Source organism: Didymella exigua, assembly GCF_010094145.1.
Source record: "Didymella exigua CBS 183.55 unplaced genomic scaffold M421scaffold_32, whole genome shotgun sequence".
In the NCBI taxonomy this organism is placed as follows: domain Eukaryota; kingdom Fungi; phylum Ascomycota; class Dothideomycetes; order Pleosporales; family Didymellaceae; genus Didymella; species Didymella exigua.
In genome coordinates this window covers 29,631-56,740 of record NW_022984806.1, presented here as the reverse complement: position 1 = coordinate 56,740, position 27,110 = coordinate 29,631, and the positions used below count along the sequence as shown (strand labels likewise).

At 57.2% G+C, this 27,110-nt stretch overlaps 12 protein-coding genes across 12 annotated transcripts; 4 read left to right on the top strand and 8 right to left on the bottom strand.

Moving 5' to 3' along the window:
• Positions 1–106: 106 nt before the first annotated feature.
• On the bottom strand, positions 107–2,120 carry M421DRAFT_264518 (uncharacterized protein). The gene is made up of 4 exons (XM_033588719.1): positions 1,572–2,120; positions 1,420–1,521; positions 1,004–1,371; positions 107–954 (listed from the first exon to the last, which is right to left on the bottom strand). Exons 1-4 carry the CDS (start codon positions 1,770–1,772, stop codon positions 165–167), a joined length of 1,461 nt encoding a protein of 486 aa, XP_033445330.1. The 5' UTR covers positions 1,773–2,120; the 3' UTR covers positions 107–164.
• Positions 2,121–2,980: 860 nt separating this feature from the next.
• Positions 2,981–3,859, top strand: M421DRAFT_264523 (uncharacterized protein). Its single transcript, XM_033588720.1, has 2 exons — positions 2,981–3,480; positions 3,530–3,859. Exons 1-2 carry the CDS (start codon positions 3,124–3,126, stop codon positions 3,719–3,721), a joined length of 549 nt encoding a protein of 182 aa, XP_033445329.1. The 5' UTR covers positions 2,981–3,123; the 3' UTR covers positions 3,722–3,859.
• Positions 3,860–6,990: 3,131 nt separating this feature from the next.
• On the bottom strand, positions 6,991–8,016 carry M421DRAFT_264463 (mitochondrial import inner membrane translocase subunit tim-17). The gene is made up of 3 exons (XM_033588717.1): positions 7,797–8,016; positions 7,711–7,746; positions 6,991–7,657 (listed from the first exon to the last, which is right to left on the bottom strand). The coding sequence occupies exons 1-3, from the start codon at positions 7,863–7,865 to the stop codon at positions 7,274–7,276; spliced, it is 489 nt and encodes a 162-aa protein (XP_033445328.1). The 5' UTR covers positions 7,866–8,016; the 3' UTR covers positions 6,991–7,273.
• A 672-nt stretch (positions 8,017–8,688) lies between these two features.
• Positions 8,689–12,124, top strand: M421DRAFT_424100 (P-loop containing nucleoside triphosphate hydrolase protein). Its single transcript, XM_033593652.1, has 5 exons — positions 8,689–9,019; positions 9,068–9,208; positions 9,264–9,905; positions 9,954–11,486; positions 11,540–12,124. The coding sequence occupies exons 1-5, from the start codon at positions 8,827–8,829 to the stop codon at positions 11,809–11,811; spliced, it is 2,781 nt and encodes a 926-aa protein (XP_033445327.1). The 5' UTR covers positions 8,689–8,826; the 3' UTR covers positions 11,812–12,124.
• A 1,004-nt stretch (positions 12,125–13,128) lies between these two features.
• M421DRAFT_8160 (uncharacterized protein) lies at positions 13,129–13,509 on the bottom strand (the record flags this gene model as incomplete). The annotated part of the gene is made up of 1 exon (XM_033597522.1): positions 13,129–13,509. One exon carries the CDS (start codon positions 13,507–13,509, stop codon positions 13,129–13,131), a length of 381 nt encoding a protein of 126 aa, XP_033445326.1.
• A 428-nt stretch (positions 13,510–13,937) lies between these two features.
• M421DRAFT_264243 (uncharacterized protein) lies at positions 13,938–14,728 on the bottom strand. The gene has a single exon (XM_033588712.1). The coding sequence runs from the start codon at positions 14,542–14,544 to the stop codon at positions 14,047–14,049; it is 498 nt and encodes a 165-aa protein (XP_033445325.1). The 5' UTR covers positions 14,545–14,728; the 3' UTR covers positions 13,938–14,046.
• On the bottom strand, positions 14,243–15,814 carry M421DRAFT_264261 (uncharacterized protein). Its single transcript, XM_033588714.1, has 2 exons — positions 15,261–15,814; positions 14,243–15,209 (listed from the first exon to the last, which is right to left on the bottom strand). Exons 1-2 carry the CDS (start codon positions 15,426–15,428, stop codon positions 14,658–14,660), a joined length of 720 nt encoding a protein of 239 aa, XP_033445324.1. The 5' UTR covers positions 15,429–15,814; the 3' UTR covers positions 14,243–14,657.
• A 387-nt stretch (positions 15,815–16,201) lies between these two features.
• M421DRAFT_70768 (uncharacterized protein) lies at positions 16,202–18,010 on the top strand (the record flags this gene model as incomplete). Its single annotated transcript, XM_033596734.1, has 1 exon — positions 16,202–18,010. The coding sequence occupies one exon, from the start codon at positions 16,202–16,204 to the stop codon at positions 18,008–18,010; it is 1,809 nt and encodes a 602-aa protein (XP_033445323.1).
• Positions 18,011–18,166: 156 nt separating this feature from the next.
• Positions 18,167–19,626, bottom strand: M421DRAFT_264259 (CDK-activating kinase assembly factor). Its single transcript, XM_033588713.1, has 2 exons — positions 19,271–19,626; positions 18,167–19,204 (listed from the first exon to the last, which is right to left on the bottom strand). Exons 1-2 carry the CDS (start codon positions 19,311–19,313, stop codon positions 18,324–18,326), a joined length of 924 nt encoding a protein of 307 aa, XP_033445322.1. The 5' UTR covers positions 19,314–19,626; the 3' UTR covers positions 18,167–18,323.
• Positions 19,627–19,680: 54 nt separating this feature from the next.
• Positions 19,681–21,591, top strand: M421DRAFT_103328 (uncharacterized protein; the record flags this gene model as incomplete). Its single annotated transcript, XM_033586890.1, has 2 exons — positions 19,681–20,262; positions 20,521–21,591. 2 exons carry the CDS (start codon positions 19,681–19,683, stop codon positions 21,589–21,591), a joined length of 1,653 nt encoding a protein of 550 aa, XP_033445321.1.
• Positions 21,592–22,173: 582 nt separating this feature from the next.
• M421DRAFT_424096 (uncharacterized protein) lies at positions 22,174–26,647 on the bottom strand. Its single transcript, XM_033593651.1, has 3 exons — positions 24,943–26,647; positions 24,043–24,884; positions 22,174–23,996 (listed from the first exon to the last, which is right to left on the bottom strand). The coding sequence occupies exons 1-3, from the start codon at positions 26,266–26,268 to the stop codon at positions 22,517–22,519; spliced, it is 3,648 nt and encodes a 1,215-aa protein (XP_033445320.1). The 5' UTR covers positions 26,269–26,647; the 3' UTR covers positions 22,174–22,516.
• Positions 26,648–26,783: 136 nt separating this feature from the next.
• M421DRAFT_70680 (uncharacterized protein) lies at positions 26,784–27,023 on the bottom strand (the record flags this gene model as incomplete). Its single annotated transcript, XM_033596729.1, has 1 exon — positions 26,784–27,023. One exon carries the CDS (start codon positions 27,021–27,023, stop codon positions 26,784–26,786), a length of 240 nt encoding a protein of 79 aa, XP_033445319.1.
• Positions 27,024–27,110: the final 87 nt, after the last annotated feature.

Below are 27,110 nucleotides of genomic sequence, written 5' to 3'. Positions count from 1 at the left end.
GTTATCATACACTACTAAATTGAAGTGGAGCCTTGCCTACTCCCGTTGAGCAATTCTTGGGGTGGAAGGCTCATATCCGAAAAGCTTCATTACAGGCTGTCGAGCACTGTTGCTGAATGAAAACCGTTTCACTTCGCACTTGAGCACAATCCGTAAGCATCAATTCAGAATTTTACTGCTAACAATGACTGCGCGTGGATTTGTTGATGGATATCAATACGCTCTGCTCTGGGTGGATCTTTCAGGATTCTGGGTGTTGGTAGCGGTGGCACAAACCCATTCCACTCTCTCCCAATCTCGAACAGGCTCCTCTCTTCCAGAACTGAGATGACCTTCGACCTTTGAAAAATATACTCGGACGTCGGTCTCCGCTCCGGACTGACCCTCTCAGACTTTGCGTCTCTCTCGACTTCCTCGTCTTCCCAGTCAGGTGCTGGTAGGCAACCTAGCTCCTCAAGGTTTCTAGGTGTACCGAGGGGATCCAGATCCAGCGATGACGAGCTTCTGATCAATCGATTGAACACGTTAATAGGAGGTTCCGGTGTAGAGAGTGGTAGCGCAATGTTTGAAGGTATGCGAGGGAAGTTGTACGAGTCGCAGCTAGCGGACGCTCGAACGAGACTGTGAGTGTCTATTGGATGACAGTATGGTGGCATGCCTGGTTCAAGCGTGTCGCGCAAGTCAACGCTCCGCTGTGAGACATGAGAGTTCGACAGATATCCAAACTTATTCGCATCCCATCGAGACCCACAGCCGTCTGATTCAGTACGTGTAGAGGATGCATCGTCCATATCCTTCGCAACGAGAGGATTCAGACCTGGCAAGCATGCACTGATAACAGAGAGCGTCTGAGCAATCTGCATGCAAAGAGAAATAGCCCAGCTGTCAGCAATGGACGGAGAGGACGCTGAGGCATTGACTAAGTATAACTGAACGCCGGCCGGCGCCGCAATACTGATAATGGTTAGTGAAGCAGTCGAAGCAGCAAGATGCCAGTACATACCTCAGCCGTGAACAAAAAATAGCGGAAACATAGATACGGCTGCCGATCACTGAGTTATCTTGAGTCCGAAGCGCGATTGGTACCAGGACTAATAGAACCTCAGTCGCGACATTGGTCAATGCGAGGTAGTTGCCAAAAGCTGCGACATCGATGCATTCGTTGTCCAGCACATTCCAAGGCACTGGCATGCGGCATTGAAACGCCGCGACAAGAACTCCACTGAGTGTCCAACCAGCAGTAAATACTGCAAGGATAACCGACGTGTACTCAAAAAAGCGACCTGCGAACAGCTTCCGCACAACAAGACTGAGGTATATCTTGGCGCAGCCCATGTTCGCGATGAACAGTACACTGGAAACGTATGCAGACTGTCGCCATAAGTGCCTGAACTTTAGAACTAGAGTGATTGAGCATACCTTTTGATATAATGCATCATCATATAACGACTGCAAATGTCGCTCGCTTTTGCTGTCTTTCCATTGTATCGAGATGGCTATTGTTTGACCGAAGCTAAACAGCTAGTTCCTGTCAGCGACCAGATCAATGATGTGGATTCGATTTTGCTTACGGCTGCTGATACGAGGAGAACTTCATCTATTGCTAACAATCTCCGGGTTGTTCTCCTTGACAGCTTCGCCGCAAAGCGAGCGACCAATGTGGAAATAACGAATGCAAAAAGTACCCAAGAGACGATGTTGATGACAATGCTACGGCTGTATGCAGAGATGAAATCTCGTCCCAGGGGTGCATCGGCGAGTACTTTTGACATCGCGGCGTTGGAGGTGTAGCTTCAACACGAGCGAAGAAGGCTATGTGACAGATGCAAAGCCGAAGTACTGCTGCTCACATACATACATCTCACGAAGCAGAGCATCCACCTCTGCTTTGTTCGACCCCTGCAGGTGGATTTGCAGGTGATGTCTATATTTGTCGCGACAGTAAGGGCGGCCCTGATCTGCACAAAGGCTGCCAGCGAGGCTTGCTATCTCTGACCATTCCGCCCCACTTGAGGGACGCAAAACAGTTGTATTGTGGTGGCAGTCGCTGATTTGAGCCCGATAATTTGCAAGTCGTATTGTGTGCAAGGCTAATCCGGACGCATGCTCGAAACATGGTAGGTTGTTGTCGGTGAGCGAGAGGAAGGCGCAGCCTCGGGAACGAGGGAAGGAAGGCCAACGCTACCTAACCGTATCGAGATTACCCCTCCCCTTGGTCGAAGCAGCTCATTCAACTCTTCATCATCACAAGGTCGATAGCATGAATCCACAACAGTCTCTTTGATGACAAATTCCCAAAGCACTCTCGTGGGTTGGTATCTAGCTCATGCCTAACGGCTGGCATGGGCGGGGTACTCTCCTACGCTGTGCGTACACTTTTCTGTCACTCATTCATCTTTAAGATCCTTTGACTATACCGTTCAGCACCAGAGACTAATACTTATGAACCTGTTGAAGGATAGCGATCGATGAATTTCATAGTAGTGGAGCCTACAGCGAGGAAGGTTTCCTGCTCTAACAGGCAAGGCGCGAGGCGCTCCATCAATCGCCATCACATGGATTCAGAATACGGAGACAGTCATCCCTGCGCTCACGCCGTGTGGCTTCGTACGATATCGTTCCAGCCGACAGCTACTAAACGCATTCATACAGTGACATCTGCGTTATACCAGTCCGAAGGCACGTGCCTTGTGTTCGTACCTGATGCCGAGGCGACTCTTGTGAAAGGCGGGGCCCCGCGACATCCCTGGTCAAAACACAACGGCAAGCAGTTCGAGCTTCGTAAGGCTGTCGGACACGGTTCGAAAAAGGGCAAGTGTCTCGTAGCGACTGACTGACTCGGGATTCGTAGAGTGAAGATCAGCGAACGCATCTGCACAGTCAACCACAGCGTTGTTCTGATTGGGTAAAAGTCTGGATGTTGCTGTACACGCTTACAATGATCACATCAGTACCTGGTCGGCTTCGTTCTGCTGGAATGGCCTCGGAACTTCAAGCGAAAGACGTGCCATGTGAATCTAGGCACAAAGATAAATGGCATTGCGCACTCATTTGACAGTTGAGCAGCCATAGCAACAGCCCGGCAATCTCCCGACGTGCCCAGATCTTTCTTCCGCGACCAACATGAAGTTTTCTCTCCTAATCCTCTCTCTACTGACGGTAAGCTCAGCGCTCCCGCTCGAGCCTCGTCAAGAGCAAAGCCTTGCACCGCAACTCCTCACTACGATCAATGACTTGAACACCGCGGTCACCGACCTGACGACAGCCGTCAACAAGTTCGATGGATCCTTGTTCGGTCTTCTACCGCAAGCACTTTCTGTTGTGAAGACTGAGGCAAAGCTCGACCTTACCATCCTGAAGGCGACTGGCATCACCGAGAGGAGTGCAAGCTTCACTGCAGAAGAGAGCACCAACATCGTGAACACATTGGCTGGGGGGATTGGTCCAATCCAAGCATCACTGGAGGCGCTCGAGGCAAAGGTTAAAATGAATCATATCAACCTGCAAAACCATCGACTAATGTATGCAGTACCCTACTTTCAAGAAGACGCTCACAGCCCCAATCGTATTGCTGGATCTCAAGATTCTGAAGAAGCACACCGGTGGGCTTATAGATGCATTGGCTGTGAAGGTAACTGCGGACAGTGCAGGTCTTCTGGGCTTAGGCAAGGGTATTCTGGATCAGTCTTTCGACAATGCTATCGCTGTGTATAGCGCGTAAAACGGCTACTGTACTTTCTTGAATTATCTGGGTGGAACCTTTGAGTTCTGATGTCTCTTTCCTCGGCCGAAAACTTATGGAAAGAGTTGTCCGCCACCGTCCTTACCTCGCTTCATAGAGCACGCGACAATGACTGGCTTTGAGAAAATTCACAGACTGCCTTTCACTTCAATCCTAAAGCTGCTAGATGACGTAACATTTCTAAGACGCATTTCACATTCACTTACGCACCTACAATGGGAAACCACACAGCTAACAACCAGCCACCAAACGGCACTTCTGCACCAGACCTACTAAAGCCACGTCAACCGTATATCTCCTGGGAAAGACAACGAGAGCTCTTCTTCGAAAGATCAAAGGACATGTCACTACACAAGTACAACTCACGGCAGATGCTGTTCGTCAAGAACGTGCTGCAAGATTCTGCGATGCGCATAGCCGGTCTATACAACAAGTACAAGCCACTCGAAACCAAAAATCTGTACCCGAATTCACGAATAACGACGTTAACGATCGCTCTGCCCAGTGTCGGCGCTGCAGAGGAAGCGCTGTGCGAGACGGACGGATTGCGGGTCGGTAACGCAGTCATCTCGGTTGAGCGTTACAACCCGCAGCAATCTGTAGTCGCAAGGTGCGATGCACGTAAGAAGCGCAATGTCTTATCGAGTGGTCACGCGAACTACGACTACGACGAAGATGATTATGACGGCTACGATGGCGACGCGGAAGCGCGAGTGGAAGATACACCCAAGACCATGAGGATTGTTGCAAAGCAGCCTGCAGCCGGAGCAACACTTACTCCACCGCGAACAAGGCGAGTCGGCGAGTCTGGCGGCATAAGTTGGGCCAACGTTGCCGGCGGCACACAACTCGAAAAGCCTGGGCAGCGTTCACCTTCACCAACGCTGCCCCCACAGGTCGACAGTCCACAACACGATCCTGACGCAACAGAATCCCGCCTGGCGCTCGGCCACCATTCCAAACAAGAGCACAATCCAGGATCAACTCAACCTTCACCAAGCGGAACCGGCCGGAGTGCTCTCTTACCACCCCCCGGATTTCCCGTACGAGCGTTCGCCATCATACCACACCAGTCTCCCCCACAAATCGCGACCACACCCGCAACAGCCTCGATAGGCCCTCGTCGGAATGCCCCATCTCCACCATCCACGAATGTACCATCACATGAAAGCTTCTATACTGCGCCAGAAGGCTGCACGCCACAGCGGGCCACGCAGACGCAAAGCAGCGCGTCGTCGCGAGTCGAAGACGATTCCAGCCAGCATACTCAGGCTCCGTATACCGGTGTCCAGTTGATGCAGCGCGGGAAATTGGGTGTGCCAAGCGACACGACCACTTTCATGAGGAGGAGACACAGTGAGGGGTGTGCGTTCTGCCAAAGGCGAGAACAGACCCAGACACGTACGTTCTCTTTACACAGATAGTCAAATTATCGTGCATACAGCTGCATAGGCCCTCATGAGATGGAGGGATTGTCGAGAAAATTACAGCGTGGGTGATTGGCGACGAGACCACGAATGTTAGATGGGCTAGTCTTGAATACAGATCCAGTATCGTTCGGCCCTAGAATTGCTCTTCGAACACGTACACTAGTCTATATCGCTTCTCCCTGATGCCTCTAATGTCGTGATGCAGTCTGTTGCCGGGTGCTATTCAGACTGCTCGGGCAGTGATGGGGTACGATTCGTGCGGCGACAGCTCTTTCGTGCTCCAGCAGCCACGGTTTCGAGTATGGCCCATAGGCTCTCTTTGGTTATGTTCCACGCCATTCTCGCACAGTCGTCACCAAATTACGTGACTATAGCGAGTAGTTAATGCAGTGGATTGTCTCAACGCCTCATCACATCCAACCCGCCCTTTAGACAATGTGCGAGAAGCGAAGAAGCAAACCTAGAGGTATTGTTGAATGAATTTGGTATCCAAAAGGTATCCGTGCAAGTAGTGTTTGACGTCTCATGGCTAATATGGACGCGCATGTTGCTTGAAAATGCTTGAGCCATATACCTTCTCCACAGCTTCTGGGCTGCCCCTTACAAATTGGCCTTTTTGTTCAACCCAAGAACTCGGGTGAGGATGAGATTTGCCTCCCTCTGCGCTGGATCTACGATTGCCTGCATGAACCTGTCGACGTGTGGTCGGTCAAAATCCGCGGGTTTAAGAAGAAGCCTTGAGGGTAGTAATATCAGCACGTTGTTTGCCACAAACTGAAACGTGGTGCTATCCCTAGCTGCGGTGATACTCTTGAGCATGAAAGTTATAACATCGCTCAGAATTGGTGGAGTGGCGGTAGGGACGGCTGCTGGGGTACTTGATAGTGAGTCGGTCTCTCTCTGCATGTTCTGTGAGCAGATAGGAGTCGTGTTGTTGGCATCGACCACTAAGTCTACTCAGCGCCCGGCCTCGTGATTTTGGCAAAGGCCATATTTTGTTCCTCAGCTCCGCTTGTATTCAAGCGTAAAGGCCAAACTTGGCGGGTTAAAGTGGCTCTGTCCTGGACAACTTTGAAACGTCACTGGAATTTCGGAGCGGTGTGTGCTGACGGGTCCTTATCCTCGGTTGGGTGTACTTCGAGTGCTGATTGTGGGCCGAGCGAGCGGTGCATTGTCGATATTTGCGCGTATGGGGGTTCAGTATGTGGCAACGTCAGCATATGCGCCAATCCCGCTTCGCCAGCGGCAGTGATGCGTAGTGCAAGAAAGGTAGCAGAAGGCGAACGGTTTGAACAGAACAAGAAACACAAGGCTGAAGTCTCAGAGTTTAAATGCCAGCGCTTGTGAGTCCATTACAAAGATCCTGTATGGAAGATGATGCCGGAGATGAATGTCGGCTGCGTCCGCCCGTGCAAACTCCAGCTGACAACGTCATACTTGGTGCTTATCCCGTGTCCATGGTGCTTGTGTTCTCTATGCGCCTGGTTCGTTTTAGATCGCTGTTGTTTTGAGAGAGGGCCATCCGAGACATTCATGATCTGTTGAACATGGGCTCTCAGACGTGACACCAGCTGCGAGCAGGTGCTATATGGCGAACGGCCGCAGGACTCCGTGTCGCAAAGTTTAGCTCGCCCAGATATCAGATTTGGCCCAGCTCATCCCGAGGCTTTGCATGGGAGACTCTACCTGCCATGCACGACCGTGAGGCCTAATTCTGCAGCTGTGTATTCCGAGTGAATAAGACAGGAAAGCGCGAAAGACGCTGGCTCCGATCGATGAAGATAGTTCGGCACTAGTGCTGTTAGCATCCACGTTCGAAGTGCCTGTCCTGAGTGCCAGAAAATGGACGGGAGCAAGTGGGGGTGCTGAACAGCTTTCTATGAGCCCATGTCTCCGTCTCGAGACGCCGCCGCTAGTTGTACAGATCATGTCGGTATGATACAAGGTATAGCACATTAGCTGAGGAGAGTGCGAACGCCGACCGCCCAAATCTGGCGCGGTAAATGCAAACCATCGAAATGACATCCACTCGTCCCAACAGATGCTGAACGTCCTGAAATTATAAACTCCCACTTTTGGGCCATTATGTCGGAAAAATTGCTTACGCGGCCAGAGCAAGGCCGCCACTTGGTGATGCACCAGCGTCTGTGGGTGGTGGCGGGGGAGCCTCGAGCTTGGTGTTATCGGCCATCATGCGGTTGAACCCGATCGAGACGCCTTCGATGACAGCCAAAAGGATGGCGCACGATATTGCGCCATTTCGCATCGACTTGTATCCTCCTCGTACGGCGAGGGAGCCTCCGGTGAAGAATCCTGCAATGATAGCGTTCCATGGGTCTTCCTTCTTTCGTATGCCCTTTACTGCGCAGTCGTATGTGTTGAAAAGTCCTCCCCATACACCGAAGTTACCGCCGAGAACTGGAGCGCGCGCCTTGATAGCTGTGATGGCGCCGATGCGTCGTTCGCCGTAGGGAGAGTTGCGGAACTGTAAGAATCCTATCAGTACGAAGGCAAGGCCGCAGGACATGTCGCACATACGCCCTTCACACCGTGCCATACCGCACCACCGACAGCCTGGAGGGAGGTTAGTGAATGTAAGAAGTTTGATACGCGTGTACACATACGCCCATGGCGAAAGCACCACCGAAGTCATTCAGGATGACCCAGGGACAGGGGTCGCGAGAGTGATCCATCTTCGATTATGTTAAGGCGGGAAGGACGGGAACGGCGACAACAAAGGGCAAATCGAGATAGGCGTGGGCGTGATGCTTGACGACCGCGAGACGGGAAGTGACGACGATGATGCTCCAAATTTGTCGGGCCTTGCGCTACTCCGGGGAAACCTCGGCAGGCGCGCTGGACTCTTCCTCCGCCTTCGACAACAATCCACAGCTATCATCAATAGAACACCGGCATCGTGTCTCCCAACTATTGCAGACTCCCTTTTGCGGTACCTTCGTAGCTCGCCAGAAATGCTGTAGTGGCAGGTTCTGCTTTATCTATGGATCTTAACACCGCGCCCACACGCGATCACGTGCATGCATACTTGCAAGTACTTCAAAAATCGATCTTGAACATACGGAAGATGACCATGCCAATTTGCACAAAAAGTCCTTACATGTTGAGTGAGATGGTGCACTCCGTCTCTCTCACCTCGTATTGTCATGTGCTCAGCCCAACGCCTAACATGAGCTGACGCCGTTAGAAAAGAATCAAGATACCCACAGTCTGTCTCCACTTCCTGTCGTCCTCTTCGTCCAGCTGTTTCCGAATACCAATCTACCATCTTCGAATTGTCATGCCTTAGAGATATGAGTCACGTGTGATCCTTACCGCCACCGCCGGCACACCTTCACTGCAACATATCGCCCCACTTAATTCAACGCAACACAGTTCAGCCTTCTAAAGTGCCACTAAAACGATTCTCAGCCAATAGTATCGAGTGCAAAAGATGGCGAGATGCCCCGTCGCTGCGTCTGCCAAGCTGTCTTCACTTCATCTTGCGCAGGATATCGCGCCAAAGTTCACCGTCACTGTTTGCTCTGAGTTGGCCCTAGCGCGGCTACCTCCTTGTTATATACGCCTTCTTCCCCATAAAATCTACCCCAACCGCGCCGAACTCGATCTTGGACACACCACCACGCAGAAGTAGCCATGGCAAGTGTGACCCAGCATCGCAGCCGCAGCCCCACCATCAAGACACCGTCCGCCTCGAGCGACGAAGGCACTTTAGCTGACGCTCCGCTCAACGATGACATATCTGTTGACGCTCCGCTGAACGACGACATATCTGTTGACGCTCCGCTCAACAACGACATATCTGCTGACGCTGAGCATCACGATGATGGTATTTGCAACCGCATCTCGAAGCCGCAATTGACTAATCTAAAGCTAGGATCGTCCCAAGATAACTCTGCTCACGATGAGATCGCTCCTCTCGGCGCCAACGTAGTTGAAGCTCTCAGGATTGTTAGCAAACTAGAGCAATTGGGCCTTGACAAGCAGCAGATTTCGCTACCCAAGTGCATTGTTCTTGGTAAACTTTGGCCCTTGGAGCAGTACAACTTGGAGAACCTATTAACAGCACACAGGGCAACAGTCAACTGGCAAGTCCTCCGTGATTGAGGCTATCTCTGGGATCAAGACTCCACGGGATACTGGGACATGCACGCGCTGTCCCCTGTTCATCGAGCTGCAGCCATCTAGCGAAGCGGGAAGCGCTTGGCACGCTGAGGTCTCTCTACTACGCCAGTATGATCTTGCGACAGACTTGAGTCACCGCGGCCTAGACACTGAGTTCGAAGGCTGGGTTTCACGCGCAGCTTCAAAGAAGATACCTTTTGTCCAGACCAATGACCCCTCAGAATTGGAGTATCTTATACGATGCGCCCAGCGCGCTACCCTGAGCCCTCTGGAAAATCCGAAGTCTTTTCTGGATCGAGCGTTCAACACCGGATCCATTCACAAGACCTTGTTCAGTCCCAATATCGTGCGCATCGTTATTTCGAAACCCGGCTTGCCGCCACTAAGCTTCTTCGATCTCCCTGGCATGATCGGTCAAGCCGAGAGCGACGATGAGGCGTTCACAGTACCACTAGTTAAGAGCTTAGTGACCAAGTACATCATGGATCCGGAGGCTCTGGTGCTTGTCACTTGTGCTCTGGAAAACGACGTTGCCAACTCGATGGCTGCTGGGCTTGCACGGGACATGAACGTAACCAGTCGCTGTATGGGTAAGCAAAACCCAACTTGATTTACATTTCACTGCTAATGCTATGTAGGGGTGCTTACGAAACCCGATCGTCTGCCTCCGGGCGAGTCTCCGCGAGGCCTCGCGAACATCTTGGACGGTCACCGCTTCGCCATGGGACATGGATACTTCATTGTGAAGAATCTGAACTCAGATGAGATCAACCAAGGTCTGACCCATCAAGATGCTCGAAGGCTAGAGCAACAATTCTTCACCACTGTCGCGCCATGGTCGACTGATCTTCGATCATATCAGTCACGCTTTGGTACGGTTAACATGCAGCAATACCTGTCTTCCGAGCTCGGTAAACGGGTGATGTTCAAGCTGCCCGTCATTCATCGTCAGATTGAAGACTGTCTTGCAGCAATTGAGGAAGAGCTGAGCCGTATACCCGATACGCCTCTACACACCGCTGTGCGCACAGTCGCTGATGTCATCCAAGACTTTTCGGCTGAAGTGCGCAGCGAGATGGCGGGGGACTACGGCCACATTTCCTGGAACAATACCTGGAAGGCCTGCCAGAAGGCTTTCTGGGATGATCTGTTCAAGCTGAAGCCCGCTTTGTCTACCACCACCGGTGAACTGGACCAGGATCTATTTACATTCATGCTTCCAGGTCAGACGGCCGACGAAGCTATGGTGATTGATTCGGATAATGACATGGAGCCAGAGACGCCGAGCAAGAAGCGCAAGCACGATACGCCGACTAAGCGCAAGCACGATTCGTCGACCAAGCGTGAGCCGCAAACGTCAGCACCTTCAACATCTCCCTTTCGGACTCCCAAAGCGCCTGCCGCCAAAGCCTCACGAGTCCTTTTTCAGAGCTCTCCTTCTCTCCGTCAATCTGGCAATATTGCGAAGCCGCGAAAGTGCTTCAAGCTCGATGATGTTGCTCGTCACCTCAGTTCGGCCTCTAGGAGCCGTGTGCCAGGACAGATCGACCCGCAGGTCCGCGAGGAGATGATGGTAGCGCCTCTTGAGAACTGGCCCTTCATACTCGACGGCTTCTTCAGCGACCTTGAGTCTCGCCTGAAGTTGCGCCTCCAGACGTTATTCGATCAACATTTTCGAGAGTGGAAGGGGTCTGAGCTGTATACGGCTTCATTTGCGATCGTTGAGTCTATCGTTGACAACAATCTACGCGAGCAGCGAACTACAATGGCGGCCGAGAGTCTAGATGACGAGCATGGAGGACCGCATATTTTCCACGAGGATGTCTTCAACACGGACAAAGCTGCCGTTATGGACAGGTACACCCAGGCACGCTCTGACGCCCGACTCAAGCTGTACTACGCTGAATACGCCGCGCATTATGATCGAGAGATGTCGCCAGCCGAAAAAGAGCGATTCCGCAAGGACGACAAGAAGATGGCACAGATTAGGAAGGAGCCATACTCCCATGAGATTGACTTGGTTGCAGACATCTCAACATACTACATGATCGCCGCCCGCCGTTTCCATGATTCTATTACCATGCGAATCGAATCTAAGTTCTTCAAGCAGTTGAGGTGCAAGCTCCGCGACCAGCTTCAGGATGAGCTCGGTATCTATGATGCTGATCAAGGTACGCCAATACGGAGTCACAAGTAATCTTCCTACATTCTAACACTACTGCAGGACCTTACAACGCTCAACGTCTGTTAGCAGAGTCGCTGGAGCGCCTAGAGCGCCGCAACATTCTTGTGGCCAAGAAGAAGGCACTGGTACAAGGGCTTCGCTGCTTCCAAGAGCACTTCCAGAAGTACCAAGCCCAGAACGGTTCCGACCACGCCCCCCTCGCACAGTCCAACTACCAGCGTCCTTCGGTGTCTACTCCGCGGACCGAAGCGATGGAAAGTGTGCGGTCTCACGGCTTGCCGCTGCGCTCTATGAGCCGCCCCGCTGCCTAGACCTCGACTCTGTTTCACAAATTTCGCTTTGCATGGCATGTCGCTTTGGTGCGCGGTCGTTCTGAACAGACCGTCTTAGTGGACCAATTTCCATGCTGACTCGCAGCGCGCACGCGTAGGATTCTTACTGCCCCAGAGTCTCCAAAGTCAATTGGCAGTTTCGGCAGACACAGTACGAGCAACGTACGAGCTTTTCACTCTGAACGTCGATAGTCATTCGAAGCATCACACTCATTTTGATTCGACTTCTGCAGAGCAGTCACGAGCTGCCTTGGGATCACTCCAGTAGTAGCGATCTTGCTCAAGTTCTTGCGTAGCTTCCATGAATCGAAAACAAAAGACTTCACCTATCTAGCCTTGCTTGCTGTGACCTTGAGCATTCTATCTCCGCTACTTCTCCCCCCTCACCACCTTCCCAATCAACGTCCCGACATCCGCCCTGAGACCTGTGTTACTCTCTGCTCGCGTGGTGCCACCCTCATTCGCACCCCGCCGACATAATCTCCCTTTACCCTCGAGCACCACGCGCTCTTCAGCTCTCCCTTCACCCAGACACAATCCTCATCATCTTCAGTCCTCCGAGCAAGTTCTTGCAACAACACGAGAGTCTCTAGCTCCAGGTAGCGGGAGTCAAACTGGGTGCCACAGTGCAGGGATACGCACGCGTCGTCTGAGAACATGCAGGACAGGTCGAAGATTTTCCAGCTGAGTACGATCTCGCGTAGGGTGCGTTATCGGGATGTCAAGACCTTGATGCTTGGTGGATGTCGTTGTGGGATTCTGCTGAGGCGTTGCATGCGGAGTACTGGTGAGTGACGGCGGTCATATCTGTTGCAGCCAAAATAGAGGCAAAATGTACATACATTTGCACCCCTGAATTGGCTGGTAAATAGGCATGATATGTGCTGCGACAATATCATATATGTGGGCGGGGAGGGGAGGATGGGGATGCTGGTGTGAGACACGGCAAGACATATTCATATCAAGGCCTTTGTGTGGAAAGTTGGGAAGGTTGTGAGCATCTCTTGCTTGTCTTGGTTAGTTAGATGATATATCATGTCTCATAGATGGCTGACGGGGCAGCAAAGCTTACGCTCGCACTTTGTGTTCCTCTCATTGACGAGGAGGTACAAGTAGTGGAGTGGAACTGTACGAAGACTGCTTTTTTAAACTTGTCTTGCAAAATAATCTAAAGAGGAGACCCTGTGCTCACTCGTTTTCCACGATCGCCTCATCATGCTCAGTGTATGTAGATGCACCTCGCTGCTCAGCCCCCACGGCCTTGCTCTCCTGCAAATCGGCCGCTTCAACTTCCACCTACTCATCGTCTGCACCAAGCCTCTCTGCTCGAAATCTCGCAATCTCCTGTGACGCATTACGCCACACCTCTCTCTTCGCCTCGATGTCCGCTAGCTCGTCAGCCACAGCCTTACTAGCGTCCGAGTCCTCTCTTGCCGCCTTATCTGGACTTGATCGCGAGGTCAGCGGCACCTGCAACCGTACGATCTGTACGCCTCTGAGCTCAAGCTCGGCTTGACTGAGCTGGCTTTCGGCGGCGGCGACCTGGGAGTGGAGTTGTGAGAGCTCGTGGAGATCTGCTGGGAGATGCGTCATAGCGGTGACCTGATGCTTGTGGTGATTGTGACTCCTGTCTCGAGCTTCTTGCTGGTCGATTAGTTGATTTGTAGAGTGGAACATTCTTTGCGCTTGTGCTGAGTGTTGTTGGTAATTTTGGGCCTGATCGTTTACGGACTCCTGAACAGAATCTTTGCGTCATAATTTAGAGGCAGAAATGTCTTGGTATTGAATCTCTTCCTGATCTTCTTGTTGTGTCAGACGGACACCAGCCTTCCCTTAGCAACCAGCGTTAACCTCTTGATGTCGCTCATACATTATTCATTCTTCCGGCTCTTTACCGATGTTTGTAGGTATATAATCCCGAGTCCTCGCCGCCCATATTCTCTCAAGCCCCTTGACAACTTCATTGCGATACTCTTCGGCACATGCCAGAGCTGACAAATCCTCAAGGGCACGCAGCACCTCTAGACAGAAGATATTCACGTTGATACTGCCCTCTGGTTCGAAATGATGGCATAGACTGTACTTCGGGACCCAGTATGTCTGTAAGGGACTTCACGTGCTAGCTCTTCACCATGGCCTCTACGATATGCGCCTTCCGGGCAGTGTGTCTGTCGTCAGCGTAGACTATCTCCCTACCACGGCGTGCCTTGTCGATTAGCTCTCGTGAGTCGTAATAAAGCGTGGCAGAATGGAGGTTGAAGCTACGGTGAGCGTGTGTGAATAATTGGAGAATAGCAGGCACGGTATCCCTACTTCTGCATGTTCTGAGAACACGTAATAATCACGTCCGTTGACTGTGACGAAGGAAGCGAGACCGAGGTGGGTGTTCTGGCAGTACCGAGCACAGAGCAGTGAAAGCGAACAAACATCCACAGACGACGAGAAGCAGCGATTAACATCCAAGTGAGTGGTAAAGAGCGAAGGATAGTGATGAGAAATATCCAGGCTGTGGAAGCTGGTGTTGATGTGGCCAGAGTGACATTCTGAGCAAGCCCTCAAGCAGATGTGCAGTTGAGTCGGCGTAAATCCAGAGCAGTGGACGGCATCATCACGAGAGAAGAAGTGATCAACTAGAAAGTCAAGGTGGGGGACGTAGCTGGGAGAAAAGTGCAAACCAGTGATGGCCCGGCCTAGATCGTACCCCCCTTTCATCCCAGACCAGCGGATGCAGGGCAAGAGAGATAAAGTCGACGTATACAGGCTGTCTGGAAGCCTTCACGGGAGATGAAAGTGATGGATCGCACCCAGACTGCGTTACATCCAGATCACAACCTCTCATCCACGCTCCGTCTCCCCACCTGTCCAGCAGCCCCGTCATACGACGTATCCGCATACCCAAACTGCTCTTCCGGCAGCGCATACCCCCCACTCCTCGCTCGAACCGCGCCCAACGCGACAGGATTCGGATTAGTATCCCATAGCTCCGCATCAACATCACTCTCGAGCTCCCGCGGCCCCGCCTTCCCACTCTGCAGCGCCAAGCTCTGAAACCTGCCCTTGCGCGTACCGCTGCGCTGCACATGCACATCGAGCGCCGTCGCAGCCAGCGTCGCCATAAGCCCCAGCAGCGCGAAGCTAAACAGCGCCTTGTACGTCCGGCACACGGTCTGGCCGAGCGAGGAGTCCCAGGTCTCGACTGCGCAGGCGGATGCGAGCGTTGCGGAGCTCCACCATGCTAGCAGCGAGAACGAGACTGTCCAAAGCACGGCTAGACTCCCGTTCAGCATGAGGTTCAGGTATGGGTTCAGCCCGTGCCGGATGTGGAGGAGTACAGTCACGGCGAGGGAGAGGGTGGTTAGGGTGGAGACTGCGAGGAGCTGCGGTCGTTAGCCTGGGTACAAGGCATGAGGTTCGGCATCACGACGTACGAGTATGAAGGTCCACGGCAGGGAGTAGCCGTTCGCGGACAGCTCGCGCAGGAAATAGGTCATGATTGAGGCTACTATGAGCGAGGAGACGAGCTGTGCGGTGCGGAGCGCGTGGAAAGGGAGGAATGGGTAGGCTGTGGGTCTGACGCGGTCCTTTTTGAACACCATGATGGTGGGTGGAAGACCGGTCAGCAAGGGTGCGATCAGGACGCCGTTACTACGAGAAAATGAAGGATCACTGGGGTTGGGTGGTCTGTACGGACAGCTGGGAGTTGCTGAGGTTGACGTCCTCAGCTCAGAACTGCGGTTGCACGAGCTTTCAGCCTCGCCCTACGCCAAGCATCAGACGATGATGAGACTTGGAGCCGTTGCCGAAACAAGATCACCGTGAGACAGAAGTCGGCAGGCCTTTGCAGTCTCCAGTCCAGATACCTCGAATGACTCTGCTTCTAGCGCCAAGGGCACCCCCACGGTCGTCCGCTCTTGTGGGTCGCTTCCACGCTAGCAACCCCGCGTTTCGCGTACCGGTAGGGCTGACGACGTCTTGCTTACTGAGACTCAACTAATCACGACATCGACCTATGATGCGCGGCCGAAAGACATTTCTTAGTCAGGCCGATGGCGATATCTATCGGCATCTTGTCTATGGTCAACGGCGCCGTCAGCGTCGGCTCCGCTGATATTAAAACAAAGCCATATCCGCACTGAGAACCACGTCTGCGCTGTCAGATTGATTCCTCGATCAAGTGTGCCAAGACCGCGCATAACTCGGACTCGGCAGCAGGTAGATTTCCACAAATATAACAAGGTGGAGTCTGACAACGATCACAACTCCGGGAGCTACCAAGCCACAGCACCTTGCAGCCGAGCGGGACTGAAACGGAAAGAGAAGACACCTTGATTGTCAGCACAAAGACACGCTCACGAGACTCGTTAGCGACATGGCCTTTTCAACGGCCATGGACTGGAGCAAAGGAGAAGCAAAGATGCACTCCCTGCTCCATGTGCCGCCGCAAGACAACCCAACATCCACCATGCTCACGCCACAGGCATCTTTCATGCTGCAGCGCGCACCTCTCCTCGCGTTTGGAACCCTGGACAACGAAGCTCGGCCCTGGACTGCACTCTGGGGCGGCGCCCCGGGCTTCTCTGGGCCCATCGGCGACGATTTCGTCGGCACGCGGACGCTGGTCGACGGCAAGTACGACCCCGTTGTGCAGGCGCTTGTCGGCGGCGGCGAAAAGGGCGAGATGGTGCGGCCGGAGGGCGAGGGGAAGATGATCTCGGGGCTTGCACTCGATCTGGTGACGCGCAAACGCGTCAAGCTCGCCGGGAAGATGGCCGCAGGCAGCCTCCGCTCGGTCGAGGTCGAGGTCGAAGAGGGGGCTGAATCGCCAGCCGACGCGCCGCCGACGCAAGACCAGATCCAGCTCGTCACCGAGATTGAGCAGAGCATGGGAAACTGCCCCAAGTACATGAACCAGTACGAAATCCACCCCGCGCTGCTCGCACCGAGCGTGCTCTCCTCAGGCCCTAGTCTCTCGCCCGAAGCAGCGTCTCTGGTAGAAAGAGCAGACATGTTGTTCCTGTCGACCAGCGGCGGAGCAGACATGGACACGAACCACCGCGGCGGCGCACCGGGCTTCATCCGCACCATCTCGGCGTCACGCATAGTCTACCCAGAGTACAGCGGGAACAGACTCTACCAATCCCTGGGCAACCTGCAGCTCAACCCGCTCATCGGCGTGACGATCCCCGACTTTGAAACCGGCAACGTCCTGTACACCACGGGCCGGGCCTCGATCCTGATCGGCCCCGACGCAGAGAAGATGATCCCCGGCATCAACCTCGCAGTCGATATCACCCTGACAGAAACCCGGCTCGTCAAGCACGGCCTGGCATTCAGAGGAACGCTGCGTCCAAACGGGCACTCACCGTACAACCCCCGCGCACGCCATCTCGCGCGCGAGGCGAGCCTGCTGGAATCGCCATCGCAAACAAAGAGCGCACGCTTGGTCGCAACCCAGCTCCTCGCGCCAGACGTCGCGCGCGTCACCTTCTCCGTGCCCGGCGGCCTCGCGTACAGACCAGGGCAGTGGATCGCGCTGAGTTTCAGCGAGGAACTGGGGCTCGGGTACAGTCACATGCGCGACGACGACCCGCGAAGTCTCAACGACGACTTGGTGCGCACGTTTACCATCTCCTCTGCTCCGAGCGCGGCGGGGTCGGGAGACGACTCGTTCGCGCTCACGCTGCGCCGCGTCGGCCGGGTGACGGCGCACTTGTTCCAGCAGTCTCCGCGCGCCGGCTCTGCAGTCCCGATCCTAGGCGTCGGGGGCGAATTCACAATCAAGCAGGGTGCAGGCGTGACGCCGTTCGTCGCGGGCGGAGTCGGGATCACGCCGCTGCTGGGCCAGCTCGGGGGGCTCGTGCTGGAGAGAGACAGGTTTGTGCTGTTCTGGGCTGTCAGGGCGGGGGACGTTGGGGTTGTGGGTGACGTGCTTGAGCGGTGTCCGGAGCTGGCTGGTGTTGGTGAGGTTTTCGTTACTGGGTCGTCTGAGGCGGGGAGGCGGGAGTGGGATGGAGTGCGGCGGGCGGGTGTGAGCGTGCAGTTTAGAAGGCTGGGGGAGAGTGATTTGGATGTTGTGCGCGCGGAGAGGTGGTATCTGTGTGCTGGGAAGGCGTTTAGGGAGCAGGTGCTGAGTTGGCTGCCGGGGCGGGAGGTGGTGTTTGAGGACTTTGGGTACTAGCGCGTGTGCGATTCGATTTTATCGATCCATTATTGTCGGAGCAGGCCTGTCTTGTCTTGATCGAAAGCTGACCTCTAGATGATAGTCATCTTGGTTGAAAGCTAGCATATAGTCATCTTGGTTGAAAGCTAGCATGGCCGTCACCTTGATCGAATGCGTAGCATATAGTCACCATGTACGCCGCCCAAACGCCGCAGTCACCATGTACGCCAGCCAAACGCCGCAGTCACCACGCCGCAGTCACCACGCCGCAGTCACCATGTGCGCCATGCAAACGCCGCCCAATCCATTCAGCGGCAGAAGCCGGGTATCATCAAAACACATGGTCCATGTGCACGGGCGGCGCGGCGGCGGCGGCGGCGGCAGCATGCTGCGTGCCAACGCTCGCGTCCACGGACGGCACGTCCCTCGCCCTAATCTCCTCCCCGATGAAGACGGCCAAGCCGGCCAGGGCATCCTGCAGGGCGCGACTGTAAAAGTCGCCCCACTGGTAGCCGCCGGCGCGCTGCTCAACACTGCCCTTGTGCTGCGTGAGCCAGTCCGCGTCGTAGTCGGGCTGCAGCGCGTACAGCCGCGGGCCAACGGACCAGCCACCAAAGGCGTCAAACGGCACCTCGGGCGGCGGCGCGACCTTCTTCTTCAGGCCGTGGAAGCTAAAGCCCCTGTCCGTCGCGGCGCCCGCGTCTGCGCCGTGGCCCGCAGCCAGCTCGGCGCGGCGCTGGCCGCCCTTTTTCAGCACGACGCCGGCGGCGCTGGACGCGGCGGGATCGGGCTCGTAGGTGCGGCGGCTCACGCCCGTCTCGGCGGCCTGGGCGTCGGCCCAGCGCTGCAGACGGGCGTTGGTCGCGTCGACGTCGAGCTTGAGGACCAGGTTCCACGTGACCTGCTCGACCTGCTCGAGGTAGTCGTTGTAGTCCTTGAGCGTCTCAAAGTCGGCCTCGTCCTTGTTCATGACGGCCTGCACGCGGCGGCGGATGTCGACCTCGCGCTCGACCTTGAGGTCCTCAAAGGTAGCCTCGCGGAAGCGGCCCTTGCGCAGGGTGCGGGCGCAGCCGGCGATCGGGCAGGGCGCGGGCCCGTGGCTGAAGATGCGGTCGACGCACGACTCACACATTTTGTGGTAGCATTCCGGGTTCACGAGGAACTTCATGTGCGGGTTGAGGTAGCGGCTGGACTTGCATACGGGGCACACGTCTGCGGCGGTGTTAGGCGGGGGGCGCTGCAGGGAGAGGCGGGTGAGGGACTGGGAGAGAGACGCACCGCCGGCTTCGCCCTGGCGCAGCTGCCCGTTGGGTTTCGACATGGCGGCGTGGGCGGGCGATGCGCAGACGCGATTAGGACTGACAAGACTGACGGGACTATGAAGACTGGGGTGGGAGTGAGTGACTAAGCGAGGCGGTGGCTGCACAAGCACAAGCACAAGCACAAGCACAAGAGCAAGCACAAGAGCAAGCACAAGAGCAAACACAAGAGCAGCCAGACGGTCGGGGTCGTCGGGACTGGTCGCTACCGTGTCGACATGTGCATGGTGGGAGTCTACATGATCGGATGTGTCCGAGGATGCGCTCCAACACTGGTAATTGGTGGTAGCGCGAACAACGTCGGTCTCGGCTAGGCAGCCCGCGGCCAACCCTCACCTCGCTCTGCGCAAATTCCCCTCCCCCACAGCCATGGCCGCCTCCGCCGAGAGCACGCTGGACAGCATCGAGCGCCGGCGCGCGCAGCTGCAGGAGAGCGTCGACAAGCTGCAGCGCGCCCTCGCCCACTGGACTACGTGGGAGGCCGAGTACGCGCTGTTCAAAGAGGAGCTGGAGCGCGCCGCGGACCCGTCGCCCGCACACATGCGCGCCATGGCGCAGGACCTCGATGCGTCGCTGCTGACGGACAGGGAAGTCGGCGACCTCCTGGGCCATGGCCGCGCTGCTGACCAAGTCGCTGCCCTCGTGCAGCGCCGCATCGACTACGTACAGCTGAACAGCGCCGCCGTCGAGAAGCAGCTCGATGCCGCCGAGAAGCAGCTCGCGGGCGTCGACGTCCTGCTGGATCCCGGCGTCGACAACGAGGAGGGCCTGCCGATGATGGACATTGAGGAGGAGCTCGACGAGGCGGGGAACGCCGTCTCTGCCTCGGTCAACCAGACGGGCGCGGGCGCCGCCGAGGTCGTCGAGGCCCTGCGCAGGGCGGGCCTGCAGCGGGCGGACCTCGACAAGATGATGCAGGGTGCTGGATCCGCCACTGAGGCTGCCGCGCCAGCAGTGGCCCCCCCGCCTGCGGTGGAGGCGCAGGCAGAGGCGCAGGCAGAGGCACAGGCAGAGGCACAGGCAGAGGCACAGGCAGATGCACAGGCAGAGACACAGACAGACACACAGACAGAGGCACAGACAGACACACAGGCAGACACACAGACAGACACACAGACAGAGGCACCGCCCGCAGCGTCTGCGCCTGTCGCGGACACTTCGAAAAAGTCGGTGTCGTTTGCGAGCGACGTCGACGTGGAGCCCCTGAAGGCGCGAGCGGCACTCGAAAAGGACGGCTACAACGAAGACCTCGACGCCCTAAACTTCACGCGCGGCACAAAGGTCATTGAGCTCGATCAAGACGACAACATGGTCGCCGCGTATCCCATCATCCCGCAGGGCGAGTCGCCCGAGGACGCCGAGCTGCGCCGCCAAATGCTGCAGTACGGCCTGTCTGAGGTCGGGCAAGTGGTTGCGGAGCTCGAGCTCGACCATCCCACCGCCGAGTACTCGGACCTCGACGACGACGACGACGACGACGACTACGATGAAGACGACGACGACGACGACGAAGACGAGGACGAGCACGGGCGCAGCACCGCGCCAGGCGTCACCGACGACTACCGGCAGCAGATGCTGGAGCTCGAGCGCAAGCTCAACGCCCGCATGCTCGAGAACATCGGGCCCCAGGCCGACGACGATCAGACCGTCGAGCAGGCCGAGAGCGTCCGGCTGCTGAAGGTTCAAAAAGACGACAAGTTTGACGAGACCATCGGCGCCGTGAAGCCAGGGCCATCCCCGCAGCCCGGGAGGAAGGGCGTCCGCTTCGCAGACGAGCTCGACATCTCCGAGCCGCCCCCGGTCCGCGCTCCAGAGTCCGCTTCTCCACTCACGCCAGCGGCGACCATGTCCGACACCATTGTCGAACGCGCCGCCGCCCCGCCCTTTGCAGCCGCCGCCGCCCCCTCGCAGCCTGCGAAACAATCGCGCTTCAAGAGCGCCCGCTCCCACGGGCCCCCCGCCCCGCTCCCCAACCCCGCCGTCTTCACGCCACAGCCCACGCCCACCGGCCCCGCCAACCGCACGCTCGCCAGCACCATTGTCGAGCGCCCGCGCCCCTCGGACGCCGCGCCGTCTGCGCCCGACGAATTCGATCCCGCGCTGCTGAGCCGCGAAATCGCCCTCGAGTACCACAAGGCGCGCAACAAGTTCATCCAGCAGCGGGGCGGCTTCGAGCCAGACGAGCGTGATCGCGCGAGTCCCATTGTCGAGCAGCGCGGCGGCAAGACGAAAAAGGTCAGCCGCTTCATGGCGGCCAAGCTGGCCGCCGAGGGGCTGTAGATGTGCCGGTTGCAGCAGTGAGGCTCGCTTGCCGTGAGGCTAGGTAGGTAGCGTGTCTGCGCAGGGTATACACACGTCTTACCCCGGCCCGGGTGGTGTGCCGTCGCGATGTCGTGCCGTCGTGATGTCGTGTCGTCGTGATGTCGTGTCGTCGTGATGTCGTGTCGTCGTGATGTCGTGTCGTGCCGTCGTGTCGTGCTGTCGTGTCGTGTCGTGTCGTCATGTGAGATCCGTCAGGACCCATTCATGCCTGTGGGCGACACCTCTTCATGTGTCAGACCCCACATTACATGGGTCCGAGAACAACTTTCAACGCCGCACTCTGACCCGCTGGCTCTCTTATAGCCGCGCAGGGATTGCTACTTCATCGCGGTGTACATCTGTTTCTTGCTTGGTGATCTGTTGTGATAAGACGAGCGTGCATGGTGATTCCGAACGGCACAACGGAGATGGGAGAGCAGCACCGCAGGAGAGCGGTACCGCAGGAGAGCAGCACCGCAGGAGAGCAGCACCGCAGGATAGCAGTACCGCAGGAGAGCAGTACCGCACCGCAGGAGAGCAGCACCGCAGGAGAGCCGCTCTGGTCGCGCTCTGTTGCGGATGATGGATGACAGATAGAAACGTTTGCTAGGCATGTGGCTACTATACACCACTCTACACCACTACACGACACTGCACCGCAGTTGTAGGTTCTCCCTCCTACCCATCCCAGTCCACAGTGTCATCTTCAAGGCACCCTTTTGCAAGCGCTTGGAGCTGTGTCTGCGACGCCGTGGCTGGTTCTCGGGCCCGTCCTCGGCCTGGATATGATCCACGTCCACCTCGACCCAGTACAGGCCGTCGAGCCAGAAGAACCCGCCACCGTTACCTGTGCGTGATGAATCCCGCCCACGCACCGCCAAATCTCCAATCTCCAACGCAGACCTCAGACGCCCTCGCCCGCCGCACCCCCGCCCGCGCTCCGATCAAACCCGCGATCGAGCTTGCGAAGCGCCTCCTCGGCCTCGCTGCGCGTCCGCCCCGTCGTCTGCGGCAAGTCGCGCATCACCTGCTGCACCAGCTCCTCGAGCGCCTTGGGCCCGTGCGTCTCGAGCGCGGCCTTGGCTTTGGCCTCGGCAAGGGCGGACACACTCGCGCCTGGCGCTGGGACGGCGGGCTGGAACGGTGGGAGCGGCTGTTGCTGCGGTAGGCCTACCGAGGTGGCGCTGGGAACGTGCGGCGCCGTCTGTGTCTGTGTCTGCGTCTGCGCCTGCGTCTGTGTCTGCGTCTGCGCCTGCGTCTGCGCCTGCGTCTGCGCCTGCGCCTGCGTCTGTGTCTGCGGCTGGCGCTTGCGCAGCATCACCTGCCCCTTGCCGTCCATGTACGTCTCGTACCCCTGCTGGTCGAGCACCTCGTCGGGGACCTTGACGTTGACCGGGATCCCCGCGGCGCCGGCTCTGTCCATTTTATCCCGCAGGCTCTGTTCGACGGGCGTGGTGCCCTTGGGCCCGTCGCGCGTCTGGTTATACTGCTCCAGCGCGCGGATGCGTTCCTGATTCTCCCTGTTGCCCTCCATCAGGAACCGCAGGCACATGATGGCGTGCTCGCGGATGTACGGGTTGTGCTCGTCGTAGCTGCAGCAGTTGAGCACCGCCTCGATGCCGCCGAGCGGCCGGATCTGGTTCTGGACCAGCGTGTTTTTCCACACGAGCGACGAGAGCACCAGCACGGCCAGCTTCTTCAGGTTGCGCCATTCAAAGTCGGACGGCTCGTCGGCCGCTTCGTCCATGTACGGGCGCGGCGAGGGCGAGGAGGGGGGCGGCATGTGGGACTCGGTGGCGGCGGGGGCGGGGTCGTAGGGTCTCTCGACTGAGACGGGGGGCGGTTGCGCTTGTGGTTGTTGCTGCTGTTGCTGCTGTTGCTGGGGTTGAGGCGGTGGAATGTCGACCTCGACCGGCGCAGGCGGCGGCGCCGAGTGTCTCAGCGGCGGGACACTGAGCTGGCCCTTGGGGATCGCAGCGTCGAGTTCCTTGAGCAGCGTGACGAGCTCATTTGCAATCTCCCAGTTGGAGAGCATCCGCTTCCAGGTCTCGTGCTCGGTCAAAATGGCAAAGAACTCGAGGTACTGGTACACGCCCTCGTACATGCGCTCCATGTCCCACAGGTTGAGCGGGAAGTCTTCAGGCTGCGCGTGGCCGGCGCGGATCTGGCCCTGTAGGAAGATGAGGGCGCACGTCTGCGGGATGATGTGTCGCCGGAACTCGGTCAGCAAGAAGTTGACCATGTGCACGTCGCCCTGATCGACCTGTGGCGGGGAGGACTTGGGCAGCCCTTTGGCGGGCTGGGCCCGGGCTTGTCGTGCGCGGAAGATGTTGGTCAGCAGCTTCATGATGACGGCCTGTGCTGGCGAGATGATGTCTTTCGATCTGTAGCGTGTCAGCTTGGTTCTGCGTTGCTGACTGGTGGACTCACTCCGACTCCCTGAAGGCGTGGTAGGCGAACGGCAGCAGCTGGTTCGCGAGGATGGCCTCCATGATCTTGACCATGAACTTGAAGTAGAGCTCTTCCTCCCTCAGGTCCCAGGCTGCCACGAAGATGAGCAACTCCCTGAGCAGATTCCTGCCATTGTCCTGGGCGAGCAGCAGATGACACCGCACGCCGTGCATGCTCCTCACGCTGCTGAAGACGGTCGGATCGGAGTGGTAGCCCGGCTGGCCCTCGGTCGGCTCCACGATGCCCCCCATGATGATCATGGGCAGGACCTCGATCTCCGTGGGGCCCAGGATGAGCGGCACATCCGTCAGCAGCCCCCTGCCCTCGTCGCCGGGGATATCGTCGTAGTCGTCGTCGGCATCATCCTCGTCGTCTGGAGGCGGAGACGTCGGGCTCGCTACATGGCTGATTAGCCCAGTCCGGTCGGGGTCAGGCTCCAGACGCTTCAACAGGTCGTCCTTGCCGTTCTGTAGGATCTCGGCGCCGAACGAGGGCGGGTAGGTAACGCGGAAATCGATCTCACCTGCCGGGGGCGACCGCTTGATGCTGGGGTCGAGCAGCGAGTCGTCTGTGGGGTGTGTCGGCGGCGACGGGAGAGAGCCGCTGGCGGTGTCTGTGTCGAGCGCCGACCCGTCAGGATTCATGGTGATGCTCGAGCGCATGCGGTCGACTTCGACCTGGAGCTGGTTGATGCTTTTGGCGAGGGCCTGCACGCTCTCCTCGTTCTTGGCGTGCTGGTCGACGACCTTTTTGTACGTGGTGGACTGCGTGATCTGGTCGCGGTAGCGGGCGACGACGTCGGCGTAGAGCATGTTCCATTTCTGGTGTGACGTCAGACGGATTCACAGAGAGGGAGGGGGAGAGGGAGGGAGCGCAAACATTCTTCTCGTCCTCGCCCATGGTCTGCCAGCGACGCCGGCATTCGGCTGCGATGTCGTTTGCGCCGGGCTTGTCGCCGTGCTGCATCAGCGCCTTCTTGACCTCGTTGCCCGTCTCGCCGATGTACAGCAGGAACGGCGACGACGCAGGCTGCTGCGGGATCTTGAACGCGTCCAGGCTCCTCGCGGGTGGGTGCTCAGACACGGGCTCTGCAGGCGGTGCGTCCTGATCCTGCGGCTTCAGCTCGTCCATCCTGTACTTCATGTCGGCGAAGTTGGGCAGCTCGTTGTCCAGGTGACTGTCGAACAGCTCGATCCACAGCATCAGCTTGCGCTGCTCGTTGCGGGCGATGAGGTTGTTGAGGAACTGCAGGCCTGTGATGAGCAGCTTCTTGTAGGCGTTGATGACGCCCTGCCACTTGTCCTCGTCCTGGGTGCCGGCCTCGCCGTCGTAGCCGCGGGCGGTGACGCGCACGCAGACGTTGACGAGGTTGAACATATCCTTGTCGAACAGCCTCTCGGCGGCGAGGTTCTGCGTGCGCTCGCCCTGCACCAGCACGTTGCGCGCAATGCACACCAGCTGGTTCAGCCTCTCCAGGTCGCGCAGCAGGCCCGGCGAGCCGCTCGCGATCAGCGGGCCGCTGAGGCCCTCGTACTCAGGCGCGGCGGGGTCTGGCTGCGCAAAGCACCGCTGCTCGAGCGACGGGATGGCGGCCTTGAGCACGGCGGCCAGATCGTCCCAGAACTCGCAGGCCAGGCCGAGCTCGTCGCGCAGCTCGAGGCGCTTGCGGCTGTCCTCGAGCGTCTTCTTGACCACGTCGCGCTCGAGCATGCGCAGCGTCTCATCGCGCACGTAGCCCGGGTTGCGGAAGTGGACCGCGTAGGGCGCGAGCGCGAGGCGAAGGCGTGTGAGGTAGGGGCGCGCGGGGGGCATCGTGTCGTCTCCAGAGCTGGCGACGCTTTGCGCCTCGTGTGTCGGCGCCATGGCCGCTCTGTCCCAACCCTCCCAGCGCCGGATCTCGCACAGCAGGCTCTGATACACCCACGCGCGGATCGGGGCGGGGCTGCGCAGGAGGCGCGCGCCGTTGTTATCCGCCAACTGCTGCGCGACGGCGTGGTACTGCGCCAGCGCAACGGGCGCAAAGGCCAGCCGGTCGCGGGCGTGCTGCGGCGCTGCGGAGGAAGAGGAGGTCGTCTCAGAGTGTTCGTCCTCGCTGCGCTCCGGAGAGTGCGGGGTCGTCGACTGCGCCGTGTCCAGCCGCAAGGTCTCTTCTTCGTCGGTGTCTGGCCGCGACCCTTGCGTCGTCGAATCCGAGTCGAAGGACATGTCCTGATATTTTTTGCTGAGCGCGCCGTCCTCCGTCATGGATTGGCGGGGGTGGGGCTGATTGTTATCGATTAGATAGTAGACGTGGATTGGTCAGATGCGACCGTGCGGCTGAAGCACTTGCCGAGCCTGGAGTAGCCCTTGCCAGACACCAACGACACTCGCACAGGGCATCCAAAATGCAGCACACCGACCAGTCTTCAAATTTGGATCAGTTCTAGCACACAGATGATGCTTGCTGCTGGTCGGTGAAACCCCATTATTCATTCGCCCAGTGAAACCCCATTATTCGTTCGCCCACAACCTCAACCCTCCAAACCAGGAACTATTTGCACAATCTACTTCCAAGGCCATGCTGCCTCAGCCCATCTCGTGCTGCTGCGATTATAATAATCAGCGTTGTTTCATTCAAACGAACACATAGTGCTCACCATTGAGCTCCGCCGCCTTGTCCTTCCTCATCCTCGATGCACTTCATCTTTCCGCTCAAAGCCGCTTTCCATTCCCTCAGCCCCTCACCGCCACCATCTCCCTTGCTTCTGATCCTTCAACTCCTCCAACTGCTCTCTTATCCTCCTCAACTCCAGACCATGCTGCTTGTGCGTTTCATCCAGGAGTCTTGCGTGTTCTCTCCTCAACTCCTTGAATTCCTCGTCCAGCTGCTCGTGCCACGGGTACAGGACAAGGACTTGGAAGCTGAGAGCCGAGGTCCCAATGACGAAGTTTGTGAGGGAGAAGCCGCGCGTGAACCACATCTCGGATCGAATGGACCCGGAAAGATCAACACGGCCGTGTAATACAGTCGTCGACTTGGATGCGGTTGAATGCTTATGTCTGGCTTC

Coding starts and splice junctions, on each gene's coding strand:
- M421DRAFT_264259 (XM_033588713.1), bottom strand. CDS start 19,313: ATGTCGAAACCCAACGGGCAGCTGCGCCAGGGCGAAGCCGGCG. Junction 19,205..19,270: donor GCGCCAGGGCGAAGCCGGCG/GTGCGTCTCTCT, acceptor ACACCGCCGCAG/ACGTGTGCCCCGTATGCAAG.
- M421DRAFT_264261 (XM_033588714.1), bottom strand. CDS start 15,428: ATGGTGTTCAAAAAGGACCGCGTCAGACCCACAGCCTACCCATTCCTC. Junction 15,210..15,260: donor TGCCGTGGACCTTCATACTC/GTACGTCGTGAT, acceptor TAACGACCGCAG/CTCCTCGCAGTCTCCACCCT.
- M421DRAFT_424100 (XM_033593652.1), top strand. CDS start 8,827: ATGGCAAGTGTGACCCAGCATCGCAGCCGCAGCCCCACCATCAAGACA. Junction 9,020..9,067: donor CGCTGAGCATCACGATGATG/GTATTTGCAACC, acceptor ATCTAAAGCTAG/GATCGTCCCAAGATAACTCT. Junction 9,209..9,263: donor ACCCAAGTGCATTGTTCTTG/GTAAACTTTGGC, acceptor AACAGCACACAG/GGCAACAGTCAACTGGCAAG.
- M421DRAFT_264523 (XM_033588720.1), top strand. CDS start 3,124: ATGAAGTTTTCTCTCCTAATCCTCTCTCTACTGACGGTAAGCTCAGCG. Junction 3,481..3,529: donor TGGAGGCGCTCGAGGCAAAG/GTTAAAATGAAT, acceptor TAATGTATGCAG/TACCCTACTTTCAAGAAGAC.
- M421DRAFT_264243 (XM_033588712.1), bottom strand. CDS start 14,544: ATGAAAGGGGGGTACGATCTAGGCCGGGCCATCACTGGTTTGCACTTT.
- M421DRAFT_424096 (XM_033593651.1), bottom strand. CDS start 26,268: ATGTCCTTCGACTCGGATTCGACGACGCAAGGGTCGCGGCCAGACACC. Junction 24,885..24,942: donor TGGGCGAGGACGAGAAGAAT/GTTTGCGCTCCC, acceptor ACGTCACACCAG/AAATGGAACATGCTCTACGC. Junction 23,997..24,042: donor CACGCCTTCAGGGAGTCGGA/GTGAGTCCACCA, acceptor GACACGCTACAG/ATCGAAAGACATCATCTCGC.
- M421DRAFT_264463 (XM_033588717.1), bottom strand. CDS start 7,865: ATGGATCACTCTCGCGACCCCTGTCCCTGGGTCATCCTGAATGACTTC. Junction 7,747..7,796: donor GTGGTGCTTTCGCCATGGGC/GTATGTGTACAC, acceptor ACCTCCCTCCAG/GCTGTCGGTGGTGCGGTATG. Junction 7,658..7,710: donor TATGGCACGGTGTGAAGGGC/GTATGTGCGACA, acceptor GGATTCTTACAG/TTCCGCAACTCTCCCTACGG.
- M421DRAFT_264518 (XM_033588719.1), bottom strand. CDS start 1,772: ATGTCAAAAGTACTCGCCGATGCACCCCTGGGACGAGATTTCATCTCT. Junction 1,372..1,419: donor ATGATGCATTATATCAAAAG/GTATGCTCAATC, acceptor TTATGGCGACAG/TCTGCATACGTTTCCAGTGT. Junction 955..1,003: donor ATTTTTTGTTCACGGCTGAG/GTATGTACTGGC, acceptor AACCATTATCAG/TATTGCGGCGCCGGCCGGCG.